General features: G+C 36.8%; 1 protein-coding gene across 2 annotated transcripts in view; it reads right to left on the bottom strand.

Annotated features, from left to right (window-relative positions):
- The window catches only part of Nrx-1 (neurexin 1), a 503,500-nt gene that overhangs the window by 262,572 nt on the left and 225,746 nt on the right, over positions 1-15,182 (bottom strand). For both annotated transcript variants that reach the window (XM_076781599.1, XM_076781600.1), the window contains 2 exons: positions 7,421-7,447; positions 3,006-3,166 (listed from right to left, as the gene is read on the bottom strand). In XM_076781599.1, the coding sequence (XP_076637714.1) occupies positions 3,006-3,166; positions 7,421-7,447 (188 nt within the window). The remainder of the gene's footprint in view (positions 1-3,005; positions 3,167-7,420; positions 7,448-15,182) is intronic.

Raw genomic sequence — 15,182 nt, 5'->3', positions numbered from 1 at the left:
CCCTCCTATCCTGCGACGGGAACGCGTAAATAATTGCATTACCTATCCTATGGCGCGTAATACGCGATGAATGCCAGTGTATACCCAGGACACACTAACGATATTGCCCTCACGTCCGTTCGTCGATCTATTTGCTTCGGGACACACGCGCTGGACACAACGGAGCTGGCCTGACTCCTGTGTGTTTGCGATTTTAACAGGGTTAATAACGAACAAGGCAACCCGTTTTCAGCCGTAGGCCCGGGGAAACTTCGCTCTTGACGCGAACACAGGGCACATCGAGTGGAATACACTTTGTAACGCAAAGAGTACTACGACACGGTGTCACGGATAATATATTTACCTCGATACGCTTCAATTTTTCACTGAAATTCCATCCCGTAACTGTCTGTGTTTAATATTTTAAATGCTCCATAATTTAATTCCGGTTCGTGTAAAATTGACGAGCACGAATTATGTTTTTTTTACTACGACACGGTGTCGCGGACTGTTTATTTTAACGTACGTAAATTTCTTATTGACAGTCGATCTCGTTTAATATTTTAAATATTTCAGAATTTCGTTCCGGGTCGTGTAAAATCGATACGGACGAATTGTGTCTTTATGCAGTTCAATTTACGCGTTACAGATTTATAGATTCACGTCAGATTCGGTGATTGCCAATCGCATCAAACTATTATCAGAAGTTACAATCGTAGTAGAACAAGTCAATAAATTGACACGTTTGTATCAATTGTAACCCTGAAAGTGTATAGGTAAACACATACAGGGAACAGTGGTGGAAGTGATCGTTCTATGTAAGAGTATCGACGTTCAGGTTGTACGTCTAGTCAATCCCATATTGCATTCAATATAGCAGACAGTTTGCCCAACGGACGATATTAATAGTAGTGCATGTGTAGTCGGACTCGTATTGTATCTAATGTGACCGAAGTAGTCTAATCGACGTATACAGACTGTATTAGTAGCAATGGACGGTCTACAGTCAGACGCAATTCCATCCAGCACGGTCGAAGTAGTATAAGTAACAGTTACACGTGGAACCAGTAGTAGTGAATGGTCTATGATCAGACATCCGTTATATCCAACAGTACACCGTATTTCTACGTAACTCCTACTATAAAATGCTTTCAGAAAATATTCTTCGGGTCAGTAAAACTAAAATTGTGCACATGGTTTGAAATTAAATCAGTGAAACAATATTCTACGATCACAAAGACAAGTGTTACGTAAACGCAATATAATTTTTAAACTTACTGTTAATATTGAAAATTTAATTTGACTTATTCGTCAGAACTTGTATCTCCAGAAACTATGACAAGAATACTTAAATCCATCTATTAACGTTAACATATTAAAATGTAAAATGAGATCTTCTAAAAAACTAGATAATTGTATGGGGAGACTATGACAAGAATACTTTAATCCATCTATTAACGTTTTGAACCATATTTAAATTTAAGAATCTCGTAGAAAACTATATTCTAGATAGGTGAATCTACGTTAAAATGTTACGAAACCGTGAATCTAATCGACTAATTTATTAATACCTGACATCGTTGCGAATATTAATAACTGACGTTAAATTCCGTATCGTAGATTGTATTTTGTTTTACACTTAACGTTGAATATGGAAGAGATGGAACGTACACGCGTATAAAATTGCTGTTACGATTACATTCGACGATGGTGTCTGGTTGGCAAGTATCGATAAGGTCTCCACCGAGGTACAATTGTATTTACAGCCAAATTTAACGAGCTTGTCGCCGATAAATATTGACATATTTTCAATTATCAGTGGAAATGAAACTGCGCGTAAGAAACGCGACAGCTATTGGAAAATATTTCGATTCGTGCAAGGCTAAAAACAGCCATCGAGCGCATACGTTGATATTGTTTCCCCTCTATGCACGTACAGGGAACTACGTACCCAAGTAAGATCAAAGAGGGTACACGTCCAACTTACAGCATCGATGTTGCAATATTAATGTTTCATGAACCGTCCATTAATATTTCATGAGGATTACTACGATGTATTTATCGCGAAAGATTAAAATTTAATGCCTACGTATCGAGCAGATCGCAACTACGAGAAAACAGTATTCGCGAATTAATACCAATAATTCGAGGGGTTCGATATCACTGGTTATAAAAAACGTGGTGAATTGTTAAATTTATCCGGACGTTTCAAATTTAATTTAATCCCGCGTACGCGAACATGGCCGCGAGATACGTCACGCCGGATTACGGATTTCTGTTAAACGAATTTATCTATTAATATTGTGGAAGGATTTCGAATATAACCTGTAACCAAAATTATCTGCGCATCAAATTTAAACCAGTGTTACAGTTAGTTGGATGTTTGATGAATGGCCACGGTGATACGATTTAAAAGAATATATAATTCTCAGACTATCCGGAACATGGTCTAATAATGGTTTCGATCGCCATTTATGGTCGTAAAGCCTTCAGTTTCTGTTTGAATCTTCGTCATAATATTTATCATTTTATAAATTAACGTTTCACCGTTTTAGCAAGAATAATTTTAGAAATACTTAGCTATATCTGGCAACGAGTGTATTTTAAACTAAAAATAAAATGTAATATTCTTGAGAGCATCTGCAAAGTTATTGAATATATCACGGCCAAAAAATGGAAAAGTAAACTAGCGAGAGAAACGAATTCTCTGAATGAAAATTGTCAGTTTCGTTCAAAATTTATTATTAAAAGACGTCGATCGATAAGCGACGAAGAAGAGAATTACTCGCGTCGTTTCTGAATAAATCAAGCAAACGCGAGCTCGTACGTCACACGATTAAAAATTTTCATCCCCCTGTACGGGGATAAATTTAAAAGTGAAGTCGACCTCTTTGACGCGGGAAGAGCGTTCGATTCGAACGTGCAAAATTGTACCCCAACGATCGAAAACAATCGATCCAAGTCGGCGCGGTTATTTGATTTTAATTAATCGTCGAGCGTAAAACGAAATGGATCGAATCCGTTACCTCTTGAACCTTCCTGTGCACGACGATCTTGTGCCACTGATTATCGTCGAACCGGACTCTCCCCGGCTTTATATGAAGATCTAATCTGCCGTTGGCCAGCGTCATCCCCACAGCGGCACCGCCGTCCCTCAGAGACACGGTTAGATAATCATCTCTGCTTCCTGAAACGACACAAAAGGCAAAAATACCGTGTTACTTCGGGCGCAAATTAAGCTGCAACTTTGAAATCGCGTCTCTCGCTTTGGCGCGCAGTTTCACGATCATTCTAGAACCGACTGGGAACGTTAATCGTGTCGAGATTGAATGATTAAATGTGTCAAATGAATTACTCATCATTGAATTACTTACGAGAAACGGGACATCGAAATGTCTCTGTTAGAATCGAAGATAAGGTGAGATAGAGAAAAGTAATTTGGAAGGGACGATAACTATGATAAATCAAATATTTTCTCCGGGGGTATTTTTCGAAATTTCAAAGCAATCGTTATAGAGCTAAATTTAATTTTTTGGTTTTTGGTTCATGTCGATTCGACTTTCCATTTTGGAGATATCGTAATTTATGTAAAAGATAATTTTTTTAATTCTACTATCTCTGTCTCCGTCTGACGCGTCGGACCTCTTTCTCTTTCTCGTGCACGTGAGTCGTGACTGAATGACGTAATGTTTACTATTTGTATGAGGTTATTGACCTCGCGACGCAAACCATGAAAAGTAAACAAAAACTTTGAAACGTCATATCTCCGGAACTAATTGAGCTATCGACTTGTACGAACGCTCGTTTTAAAGAACATTTCATCCCCTATCCGATGACTGCATCAACTATTATTTTTGATGCCGTCTTCTATGTTTATTTTGAAATTTACTTTGACTCTGTGCACCCAAAAATGTTTTATCAATTCCTATCGATTATACGAATGATGTACGATAAAACTGGATTACAAATTGTTCATTCAATTGAAAATGAATCTAAATTTGTATACAAGATGTTTTCCTAATTAGTAGCCCGAATTTTTTCGTAAATAATTGGTTTTTTCTGGAACTAACTACGTTATCGACTTGAACATTCACTCTCAATTGAATGTTATCTTCTACCCGATGAAACTTAATAAATTTCAACATAGTTTGTTAATTTTCCGTATGAAGTGAATGTACTATGCACATTTAGAGTAAAATTATCGAATATTTTTGTACAGATTTTTAAAATGCACGGCTTAAGAAAATATATGCGACATAAAAGCAAAAGATACCTTACAAATAAACTTCAGAACACAACACTCTATAGATATAATGCAAACATTAGCAGTACGTTGCCTCGAAAAAGAGAAACTTGTCATTCGACCGGTCATGGTAGGAATGGATATGCATGAAGTGTCAAATGACGTTGAACTGAGAAATATACAAGCAATTGTAATCTTAAAATATTCGAATACAGAAAGAAATTAAACAAGAAATCTGTCCCTTCCAAGAAACTTGTCACAATAAATCGTAAAATTATTCAGTGAAAAATTGCGTTACAGATCGATCGGTGTAATCGATCGTTATAATTTCCACGGTTAAAACTTAATTGAGGGGCGATAATTCCGTCTAATCTCGTACCGTTGCAAGATGCGCGAGCCCATCGCGACCGTAATCCTTGCATAACTTGAACATAATTATACTAAACACGCCTGGTGGTCACCTTTGGCCAAAAACAATAAAAATAAACTGTCGTTTGCCGCTTCTTAATCCCTTGGCTCGTTTCGAGCTTGCCGATATACCGACATAATCCGCAGGGCTTTTCGGTTCGGTCGCCACGATAATTATTAACGACGAGCTCAGTCGTTTTACCGGGTTCACGAACCACATCGGAAACGAAAGGCATCGAAACTAATGGTAAGCGGATACAAAGGATTTATAGACATCGTTCCAAGACCTAATCTCTTTCTCGATTTCGCTCGTGATCGAGAGACGTCTGATGAAATTTTTTCCCCCCAAGGAATTCGAAACGTCAGCATTCACGATCGAAAAATACGAATCGGCGCGCGTGTTTACGATAAACTTTAGAATAATGCACGGGGTTCGATTCGTTCGCGAAATTAAAGTACTCGCGAATTATGTGCCACGAGTAAAACAGCCTCGAGATATAACAGACTGAAAGATAACATTGTTACGAATAATTAAACGTTAAATTACGGTAATAATATCCATCGGTACAATACATATTTAAATTGGACGATCGAGGACTGTTTGGAATGAATCATTGATGTTATTAAAGAAAATAAACCCACACAGGACTCATAAATTTTAACGAAACTTTGGATTCAATTCAAAGTGTACTATTTCAGTCACACTGATCGAACCAAGATTTCTGAGATCAAAATCACTTGAACGTCTCTGCCTTTCAGAAAAGTCAAGTGAATATTTTTAAAATTGTTTATATTCTAATTTATAGTCGATTAAAAATTGGTTAACCTGAAACATCGTGGCGACAGTTGCGTACCACATTTTGTATATCAATGAATACTAAAACACAATTTACATCGATAAATGGAATAAATCTACGTATAATGTATTCATTTGTTAAATAAACATCATGGTTGGTGAAAGCTGTTTCGAGTCGGTTAAAAATATGCGGCGAATTGGAACGTATGAAGATTCAGAGGGAATCGGTGAAATAAATATAATTTAACGGGGATAAAGGGAAAGCTTATTTTCTAGGTAAACGCAAAAGGAAACTCTGTTTTATTGCCGCCGCGTAAAAACTGCACCTGCTTGTAGGAATTATATTTCCTTTTATTATCGTAAGAACATGCTCCTCGTTTCTCACGTTAAAATTCTCGTATTTCGTACGAGCGTTTACCTTTTTTCTTTTCTCCTTACCGTTCCCGCGCGCGAGCCAGAAAAGAACGAACGCGGGTCGGTGCATTATGACGCGGCATTAAATTTGCAACGAGCATAATTAACTTCGAACAATATGGGGGAGCGTAAAAACTCGTAACCGCGAGTCGCGTAAAATTATTACACGCGGCTTTCCCTTCGACCGGATGCTTCGTTTCGATCCACGCGTAGAGCAAATAGAGCGACGTCGATGCAATAACAATGACATAAAAAATTTATTTCGACGTCGATACTATAAACTGTTAATTCGGATCTCGCGTTCCCAGAAAATATTGCTCGTGTAACATAACTTTATAGAGACAATGTAAATGGCGGGCGCGATATACGATACTTCGTACCGTTCGAAATAAATTTTCGCGGAGTTCGCGGGTAAAAAACTGTTTCACATTTCCTTTAACGAAAATTAATAACGGCGATAGATTACGATGAGTAACGACTACATTTTTATTCGAATAACAGTTCGCTGGATCGAGACGCGACGGGTAATCCGTTTAACGAATTAATGATTTTGCCCCGTACTTGTTCTCGCGATCAATTTCGCGCAGATAATAACAAAATCTGTTTAATAATTTCGACGGCCCGCGAAAAACTCAACGACGTCCGCGATTTAAAGTTATTTTCGTTTCGGCGGGTGTTCGCGTTCACGATTTTTTCACTTTTCAAATTTCAAGCCTTCTCTTGGGAGCCACGTGACGATGCAGAGTGAACAGAATTGAAATTCGAGGGAGATGTAAAGCTTTATCGCGGGACAACGAAAGCTGACACGTTGACGGGACGATTGGTGGTGCGCTGCCGTTAAAATTCAGCGTTTATTCATTTATGGTAATCCTCGACGCGCATCAAGCGTTCAAATGCAAGGGCCAAATAAAATGGGGAAAAAGTGTGCAACTACGAAGATACAGGCCCCTGTGTCCGTGAAGATAGGGTTGCATCTTTGGCGAAATTAAGCACGTGTATTTATTCGCGAAATAGTACGAAAGAAATATGGAAGATTTCAAATATTGACAAGAAATTCTAATAGTAAGAATAATTGTACAAAATACAGATCGTAGAATAGAACACCTGATTTTATTGTTTCGATCGAGACACTGGATGTTTTGGCCTTTGGAATAAAATTTGTTCATATTTGTGTCTTAAAATTATATTATTTACATGTTTCTGTACTCTTTGAACTACGAATATAATTTAGATATAATTTTATTCAACGAAAATAAAATAGCGATGATCGATGAAACAAAGCTTGCTGATTGAAACACTTTTCACAACGACACAAGTATATGTGAAATAAATAAAAAATGTAGCAAAGATCGATGCAAATTACGGAATAAATTTTAATCCCTATGGTAAATTCGAACATTCAAACATCGTAGTTTTAGTAACTACGTCTAACAGCTAAAGTTAAAAAGAAATAAGAACACGAAATCATAGCAATAAATGTTTGTCGAGAGAACATTGAAAATTAGAAGTAATTGAAAGCAAAACACCATCGATGTTCACATGAAACATTAACAGCTACTAAGATATAAGCTTTTAGTTACCGGATGGGTTGAATTTGGATCCCTTTCCTGTTTGAACAAACAAGTTTTTGTAAATAAAGGTGCAGAGATATATCGCTGATGAGGCATGAGTGTGCATGAAGAACGAAATGCAAGTTAAATGCGCTATGAATCGCCGTTTGGAAGTTTGTTGTGCGGGAAAAACGAAAGAAAACCGATTAAAGTTTCGATTTTAGTGCTTTCGAGCAAGCTTTTTACTTCGTTGCTACTCCTTCGAATTGTTCCGGTAATATGAAGAAGTGTTAAAAAAAATATACAGGGTGTTTGGCCACAAAACAAGATGAGAATCAAGACTACCAATTTGTTGATTGAAGCTTCGATAAGAAGTTATTAACAAAATTATTAATAAAATTTGTCCACCTACACGAATTTTTTTCTCGAAAGTGGTTAGGATTTCGAGGGTATGTCTTTTGACCAAAAATGATTGTAATTGACCCCTGAAAGTAAAAATAATTTTTTCAGAATGATTTGAAAGTTTTTAATTTCGTCGAAAAATTTCTCCACTTACTGAATTTTTTTCTCGAAAGTGGTTAGGAATTCGGGGGTATATCTCTTGACCAAAAATGGTTGTAATTAACCCTTGCAGCCAAAAATAATTTTTTCAGAACGATTTGAAATATTTTGTTTCGTCGAAAAATTTAGGCACCTACCCCCTGTCGATTTTTCTTAAAAATTAGTTTTTCATGTGTAACTAATTTGGTTGACGCTGTACGGAAAAGTTGTCTAGTACTTTTTTGTAGGCATCCATGAGCTCTACTTCCATGCTAAATTTCAATGAGATACGTTCACTATTGTAGGAGTTATGGCAGTTTGAAAATTGGACCAGTTTTATGGGGGTTTTCTCATTTTACGGGGTCAAGGAAGAACTTTTCGAATATTTTTGCGATTTGTACATATTCTCCACCAAAATACGCGTAGTTTGCTTTTTTAAATGTTAAAATCGTCCAATCCGTTCAGAAGTTATGACGTTTTAAAGATTCGCAGGAAAATTCAGTGAAACATATCGACGCTATGGTCAGACATGAATTTTCGGTAAAGAATTTTTTTCTCGAAAATGCGTAGGATTCCGAGGGTATGTCTAATGACCAAAAATGATTGTAATTGACCCCTGCAACCAAACATAATTTTTTTAGAATGATTTGAAATTTTTTTTATTCCCCCGAAAAATTTGTGTACCTATTCAAATTTTTTTCTCAAAAGTGCGTTGGAATTTGGAATAATTTTTTCAGAATGATTTGAAATTTTTTAATTACTTCTTAACGAAGCCTCCATCAACAAATTGGTATTCTTGATTTTCGTCCTATTTTGGTGTCTAGAATCTCCCATTCGAATTTTTCCCAGAGGTGGCCGAACACCCTGTATAGTAGCGAACCAGCCAATATTGGGAAGCAAAAACTAGTCGTTAATAATTCTAGCATCAAATAACAGGATTGGACGATACGTATCGCGAGAAAGGAACGGAAATATCTAGTGCAGCCGCATCGCAGGTAAAGTTAGGGGCAAAAGGGAGAAGGAAGAGGCTGCAGAGCACCGTGAACTGAAAACCTATACACGCGTCGGTTCCGCAATGCTGTAACACACAAACACGCACACACATCGCACGTTCTACTTTGCCACATTGCATCTCTGCTAGCTCCGCAGTACTGGCCCCTGGTCGCTCATTTGTTCTCCAGATAAGCTATACCTATGGTCACCTCGCTTAAATTATGCACATTTTTGCACGGTTCGCGTGGCCACCCTGTCGGTACGAGTTCCGCGTCGCGGATTTTTGTTCCGCCGAATCCCGTAGCACGTGCGAAAGATAACTTTCAAACATATCGGTGAACACCGTGGATGATCAGGCAAACGAGACCTTTGCCTCCCAAAAATAGATGCTTCAAGAACACGTTGCTTCATAGAAATAATATTTTTAAATTGGTACATTTAAAATGCTCTTGGTAAACTTAGAAAGAATCCAAGGGGCCATCAAGAGTGCAAACAGGATCAACTTGATAGTTCACACGCAAAAACGCGCTGCTTTTTGCGGAAGAAAGTTGGACCTCGAGCGAAGCAGAACGGAACAAAAGAAAGCCATACGTCAGGAGAGGGCCAAAGATTCTTCGAAGAAAGTAATCGATGACGCTGAGTGTCTTTACCATTCGTTCCCTGAGTCCATGGAACGATGGCTTAGGTGTTCAGAGTGTCAAGGGGAAGAAAACAAGGACGAAAGCTTACGTGTAAAATTATTTTTCTTGTTACTCTTTGTATCTGAGAAATTTATTTCAGTGTACTTTGATAATCACCCATTTTGCATTGAAATCTATTTTACGTGTTAGTGGTGTACATAGTGAGTCTAAAGCGTGTCAGAAATACTACGATATTCTACTTCTGTGACCTAGAAAAGGAACCCTAATGAACCCGCGAATCATTTGTCTTCGAGACATTTTTATTCGACGTAGTGTTTGCACATTGAATATAATATACCGAGGAACGGCATAGAAATAGCAGTTTACTTACTTGGAGATCCGATAAATTGATATTCCGAGTATATATCTACACGCGAGAGTAGGTCAGGCAATGTTGTTGACATTTCCTTCAAATCCTTTCATTTCGCGTCAATTTAGAACTGATTCATCATATAATTAATACTGCGACTCGTGGTGGCGAAATTAATGAAGTTACTGTATTAAAATGAACAGAGAACTGTTTAAAGTTACGCGAAACATAGATAGAACGATAGACTATAAATTGCTAGGTTGTTTCAGAAAATATTGAGCACTTGATAACCTTCGTTTGTTGAGTCACAATTGGAATAAGAAATAGTTTCGAGGATGATGATTTATAGTTCGTTATTATCGTTTGGAAAGCGATAGGTGGGTTCTTTGGGCGCAAGAAACTTCCTACGTGCGCGTTTGACGTCGCCATTGACGTCACCATTGTTAAACCACCACCCACGCAAAATGTTCGCCAACGCGAGGAAAGAGCGATAATCAAACGATACGCTAAAATTTCGAAAATTTATATAATATTGAAAACTCTCTGTTACCTTACCCCTCGTTAGTTTAATTTAATAAATGTTTAAGAAAATGTGAGTAATGAGAGAATTCGATAAATTTTATATAGAGAATTGGGGAAGGATAATATCCGTGCAAAGTTCTTCCGGCATTACTCCTTCGAACAAAAGCAGAGAAGAGTTGCATCTCGTGCAAATTTCCTTTGTACTTGTATGCAAAGAGAATGCAAATTTTCTGCATTGTCACTGGTGATGGCTCATGGATCGTGAGACGAAACTTCGCAGCATGCAGTGGATTCGAAGTTTCGTTTGCAACAATTCAAAATCAAAATTATACTAATCGCCTTGCTCAACAAACAGGGTACGAATTCGTACAGAGATTCTCTATGAAAGACACACTCTGCACAGTGTATTCTTCGTCGAAGAACGAAACGTACTCACGATATTCTCAAAAAGTGGCCAAATTCTTTCCAAGAGTCGAACATGAATTAAACATAAATATACAACATGTTTGTTGGGAAATAAATTTCATATGATTCGTAATTAATACGTTACAACCTCCTGAATCGATCGTAGTCCAATTTTCAAACGATTATAACTTCTACAATAGTTAATATATTTTAATGAAATTTTGTCTGGAAGTAGAGCTTATGGATAGCTACAAAAAAGTATTAGACAACTTTTCTATGGGGCGTTAAACAAAATTATTAAAAATGGAAAACGAATTTTTAGGAAAAATCAACAGGAGATAGGTGCCTAAATACGACGAAAATAAAAAATTTCAAATCGTTCTAAAAAAATTATTTTTATTTGCGGGGGTTAATTATAATCATTTTTGGTGAATAGACATACCCTCGAAATCCTACGCACTTTCGAAAAAAAAATTCATTACCGAAAATATAATGTTTGACCATACCGTTGATATGTTTCACTGAAATTTCATGCGAATGTTTAAAACGTCATAACTTCTGAACGGATTGGACGATTTTAATGTTCAAAAAGGCAAACAACGCGTATTTTAATCAAGAATACGTAGAAATTCTAACAATATTGAAAAAGTTGTTCCTTGACCCCGTAAAGTGAGAAAAACTCCATAAAAGTGGCACAATTTTTAAACGACTATAACTTCTACAATAGTTAATATATTTTAATGAAATTTTGTCTGGAAGTAGAGCTCATGGATAGCTACAAAAAAGTATTAGACAACTTTTCTATCGGGCGTCAAACAAAATTACTAAAAATGGAAAACGAATTTTTAAGAAAAATCGACAGGGTGCTTTTATCGGTGAAAAAGAAAATTTTCAAATCGTCCTGGAAAAATTATTTTCGGTTGCAGGGAGCAATTACAATCATGTTTGGTCAAGAGACATAACCTCGAAATCCTACGCACTTTCGAGGAAAAAATTCAAAACTGAAAATATGGTGTCCAATTTGCAAACGACCACAACTCCTACAATAGTTAATATATTTTAATGAAATTTAGACTGGAAGTAGAGCTCATGGATAGCTACAAAAGAGTATTAAACATTCCCGTAGAATATCAAACAAATTAATCGATTGATGCTCAATTGTAGACCGTACTGCTTTTATTTCGTAAAAAAATAACAAAATTTGTATTATTTCATTTTCCATCTCACTTCCTCTTCTTTCTAAACCCATTGATAACGTTATGATAATGGGGTCTCGAGACCCCAGAAAAAGGGGCCAAAAAATTACATTGGGTGAAAGGTCTATTCGTATAAGTCGTGTGTGGTATCGATAAGATATCGATAATTCAACTAATATTTCTCATTCTCACATTCTGAATCAACTTCCATCGTATTTCCCACGTGCAACGCAACAACTTGTGTTAACGAACCATTCCATCAGGTCGTATAAATTCTTTGCGTAATGAACAACACGTCCTTTCCCGCCGCGTGCACGCTCGCCCGAAGTTCCAACCGACCTACCACCTCGGTTTCTACGGCCTGCCTCCATTTTTTCACTGCTCTACTTGCATTTCTCATCCGGCTGTTACGTTTCCGGCAGTTTCGTCAGTTTCGGCTCGTGACCCCGTCGCGGCTACTCCCGCGCATTGTTCAGCGTACGTTAAATATGCCTGCGTCGAAATTGTTTCGAACGGAATTTTTAGGGTTCGTTCGTGCGCTCGGGGGCAGCTGTTTGTTCGAGAACCAACGAGCCGTTGGATGAGCACGATTCCGTCGAATGTAGGTAAGAACTTCGATGTACAATTAGAACCGCCTGAGCGAACTCTGTTCAGCGATTTTAATTAACGAGTTGATCTTGATCTTGACCGTTCATTTTGAAATTTCGAATACGACGCGCTTCGTTCGTTTCTTTTACCAAATATATATGTATCGCTCGTCGCGAAAAATAAATTAACGCTTTTTCTAGTACAGAAATGATCAAGTTCAAAAAATTGTAAAGAATGTTAGTTCGTATATCGTATTTTTATTTTAATAAACATTCGTAGAATTGCACGATGGATCGCTAAATTATTTTGCTCGTGTTTTTGGAAAAGTTGGGAAGCACTGCTCGGAAGGTCGTCAATCCCAACCGTCCGTGGCGACATATATGAATAGGGGTGTTATGCATTGTTCTCGTAAAAATATTTGAATACCACACTTTTTTAGGAAAAGTAGATAAAACCATTTTCGTGTTATTTACTCTTCTGCGAGTTACGAATTAGAAGAGACGAATTGGTTCTTTGATATTAACTAATAGTAACTATAAATAGTTTCATACAACCACTTATTTAAAACTAATACTGTTGGATAATATTGTTTCATAAATGATGAATAGATACAGCGTTGAAACGATTAATTTCTTTTGCTAGATAAAGTTTGTGTTAGAAGAAATTACATGACTCGTGATCGTGTTACCAGTTTAGTTTATTAGTACGAGAATTACTAGGTCGAAGGTGTTAGAAACATTTTACGGAGAAGATAAAAATCGACTATAAAACGTATAATTAGTCTTTTTTTTACTTTCAAAGACTTCTAATCCTGCCTTGTCATGACCTTAATGACTAATATTGATCAATGGTATACAAAGTGTTCGTCGTAACGGTCGCCACAATCTTGTAGATTGTTTCGATAATCTGACAAAAAAATGTTAACATAATATGTGAACTTAATTGGTCAACGAAGAATACTTTTTGTTATATATAAACATTAATATCAATTATTCATATAATTGCAACCCCCTTATTTTAGAATTTATTTCGATATATTATCATTCTGATTTTGTTTAAAGAAATGTGATAGTTATTTACGAACCACCATAAAATTTTTTATGGAAACGTCCATTTCTATGTAGAAATATTCGATAATACACGAACTGTTGCACTTTACAGTAAAAATTAGTACATCTCGAGAAATAATTTAAATTGGAAAATATAGAGCACAGCCAATGGACTCTCGCAGGATATTTACACTGCTTTTACAATTTTAATATTTTTTCTCTGTGTAATCCACTCGTAGGTTTAGAAATGCGTAACAAAATAATTAGAATAATAGTTTGTAATTTCAATATAAAAAAAATATTAGAAAAATATAAATAAAATAAAACAAACCTGAATTATATTCAGGGGAATTCGTCATTGTCCAATGCATTGGACCACACTACGCTAACACCACAGAGACTATCTATCAACAGCAACATTTTACAGCGAGTCATGCGAGTAATTGAACGTAAGTTTGTCAATTAAAATTTTAATACAGCAAAACCACGGTGCGTGAAGGAAATCTGTCTCGAATGATCACATTTCTCACTGAATTTTTCGCGACGATTACGCGGTAGTGTCTCGACCAGCCGCTAGAGGGATCAATGTCAAACAATATGGCGGTTGCGATGGCGGTTAATTTAAAACGTGTGTCAAACGTGACGCGTTACCACAAAGCATACATTGTTATTTTAAAGCGTTTAATTGTTAAATACGTGCAAAAAAAATATCTGGAAAACTGCGAAAAAGAAATATAAATATTCATTGCAGCGTGTTTGTATTTCGATATGATACAAATTGCACACAAAATATTTGCAAGTAGGGCCCAAATATATAAACCGATTTGTAATAAAAAACTATTGCTTGATCTATATATATACTTTTCTTTTATACCGTCTACATTTATCCGAAATTGCTTTTGGTCGCGACTGAACATCAGTATCCGTCAATCTACATATTTATACATTCGAATGTTCGCGTCTACACACGTCAATTTAAGTTTTGATACGTACAAATCGTTGCACCTATCACACGCTGTCTATAAATTTAACTTTTGACATTTACAAATGTTTGTAGCTAGTAACCGAATATAGCTGCATCGAGTGACGTAATGTTTATAACGACAGTTGGCATACTCGCCAGCAGAGGGCTACACTCTCTCACAAGTACTCGATCGACCATACATCTATTCTATATTTATAAAAAAATAATCGACTAGCCTTTTTCGCATCTTTCCAAGGTTTTTAACCTTTGTAAAAAATCGAAACTCATTCTGAACGTTTGAGTTTATTGCTCGATCGTAGATGGCTGTACAGTCCAACGTTATTTCCAATAATCGGAGACCCTTCTGCAACAGTAACTCGTATAAAAATGTCAGCGTACATGCCGCGCCGGATCGTGATCTCAATTACCGTTAGCTCGATTTTTCCGTGCCTCAAACAGTCGCCAGAACGCGTTTATTTCCTTCTATTTGTCGGCTCCGGCCCCGGTAATGAGCGTCGCCGGGAGATTACACTCGAGATATTATA

Source organism: Colletes latitarsis, chromosome 14 (assembly GCF_051014445.1).
Source record: "Colletes latitarsis isolate SP2378_abdomen chromosome 14, iyColLati1, whole genome shotgun sequence".
NCBI lineage: Eukaryota > Metazoa > Arthropoda > Insecta > Hymenoptera > Colletidae > Colletes > Colletes latitarsis.
This window is presented reverse-complemented; position numbering and strand designations above follow the sequence as displayed.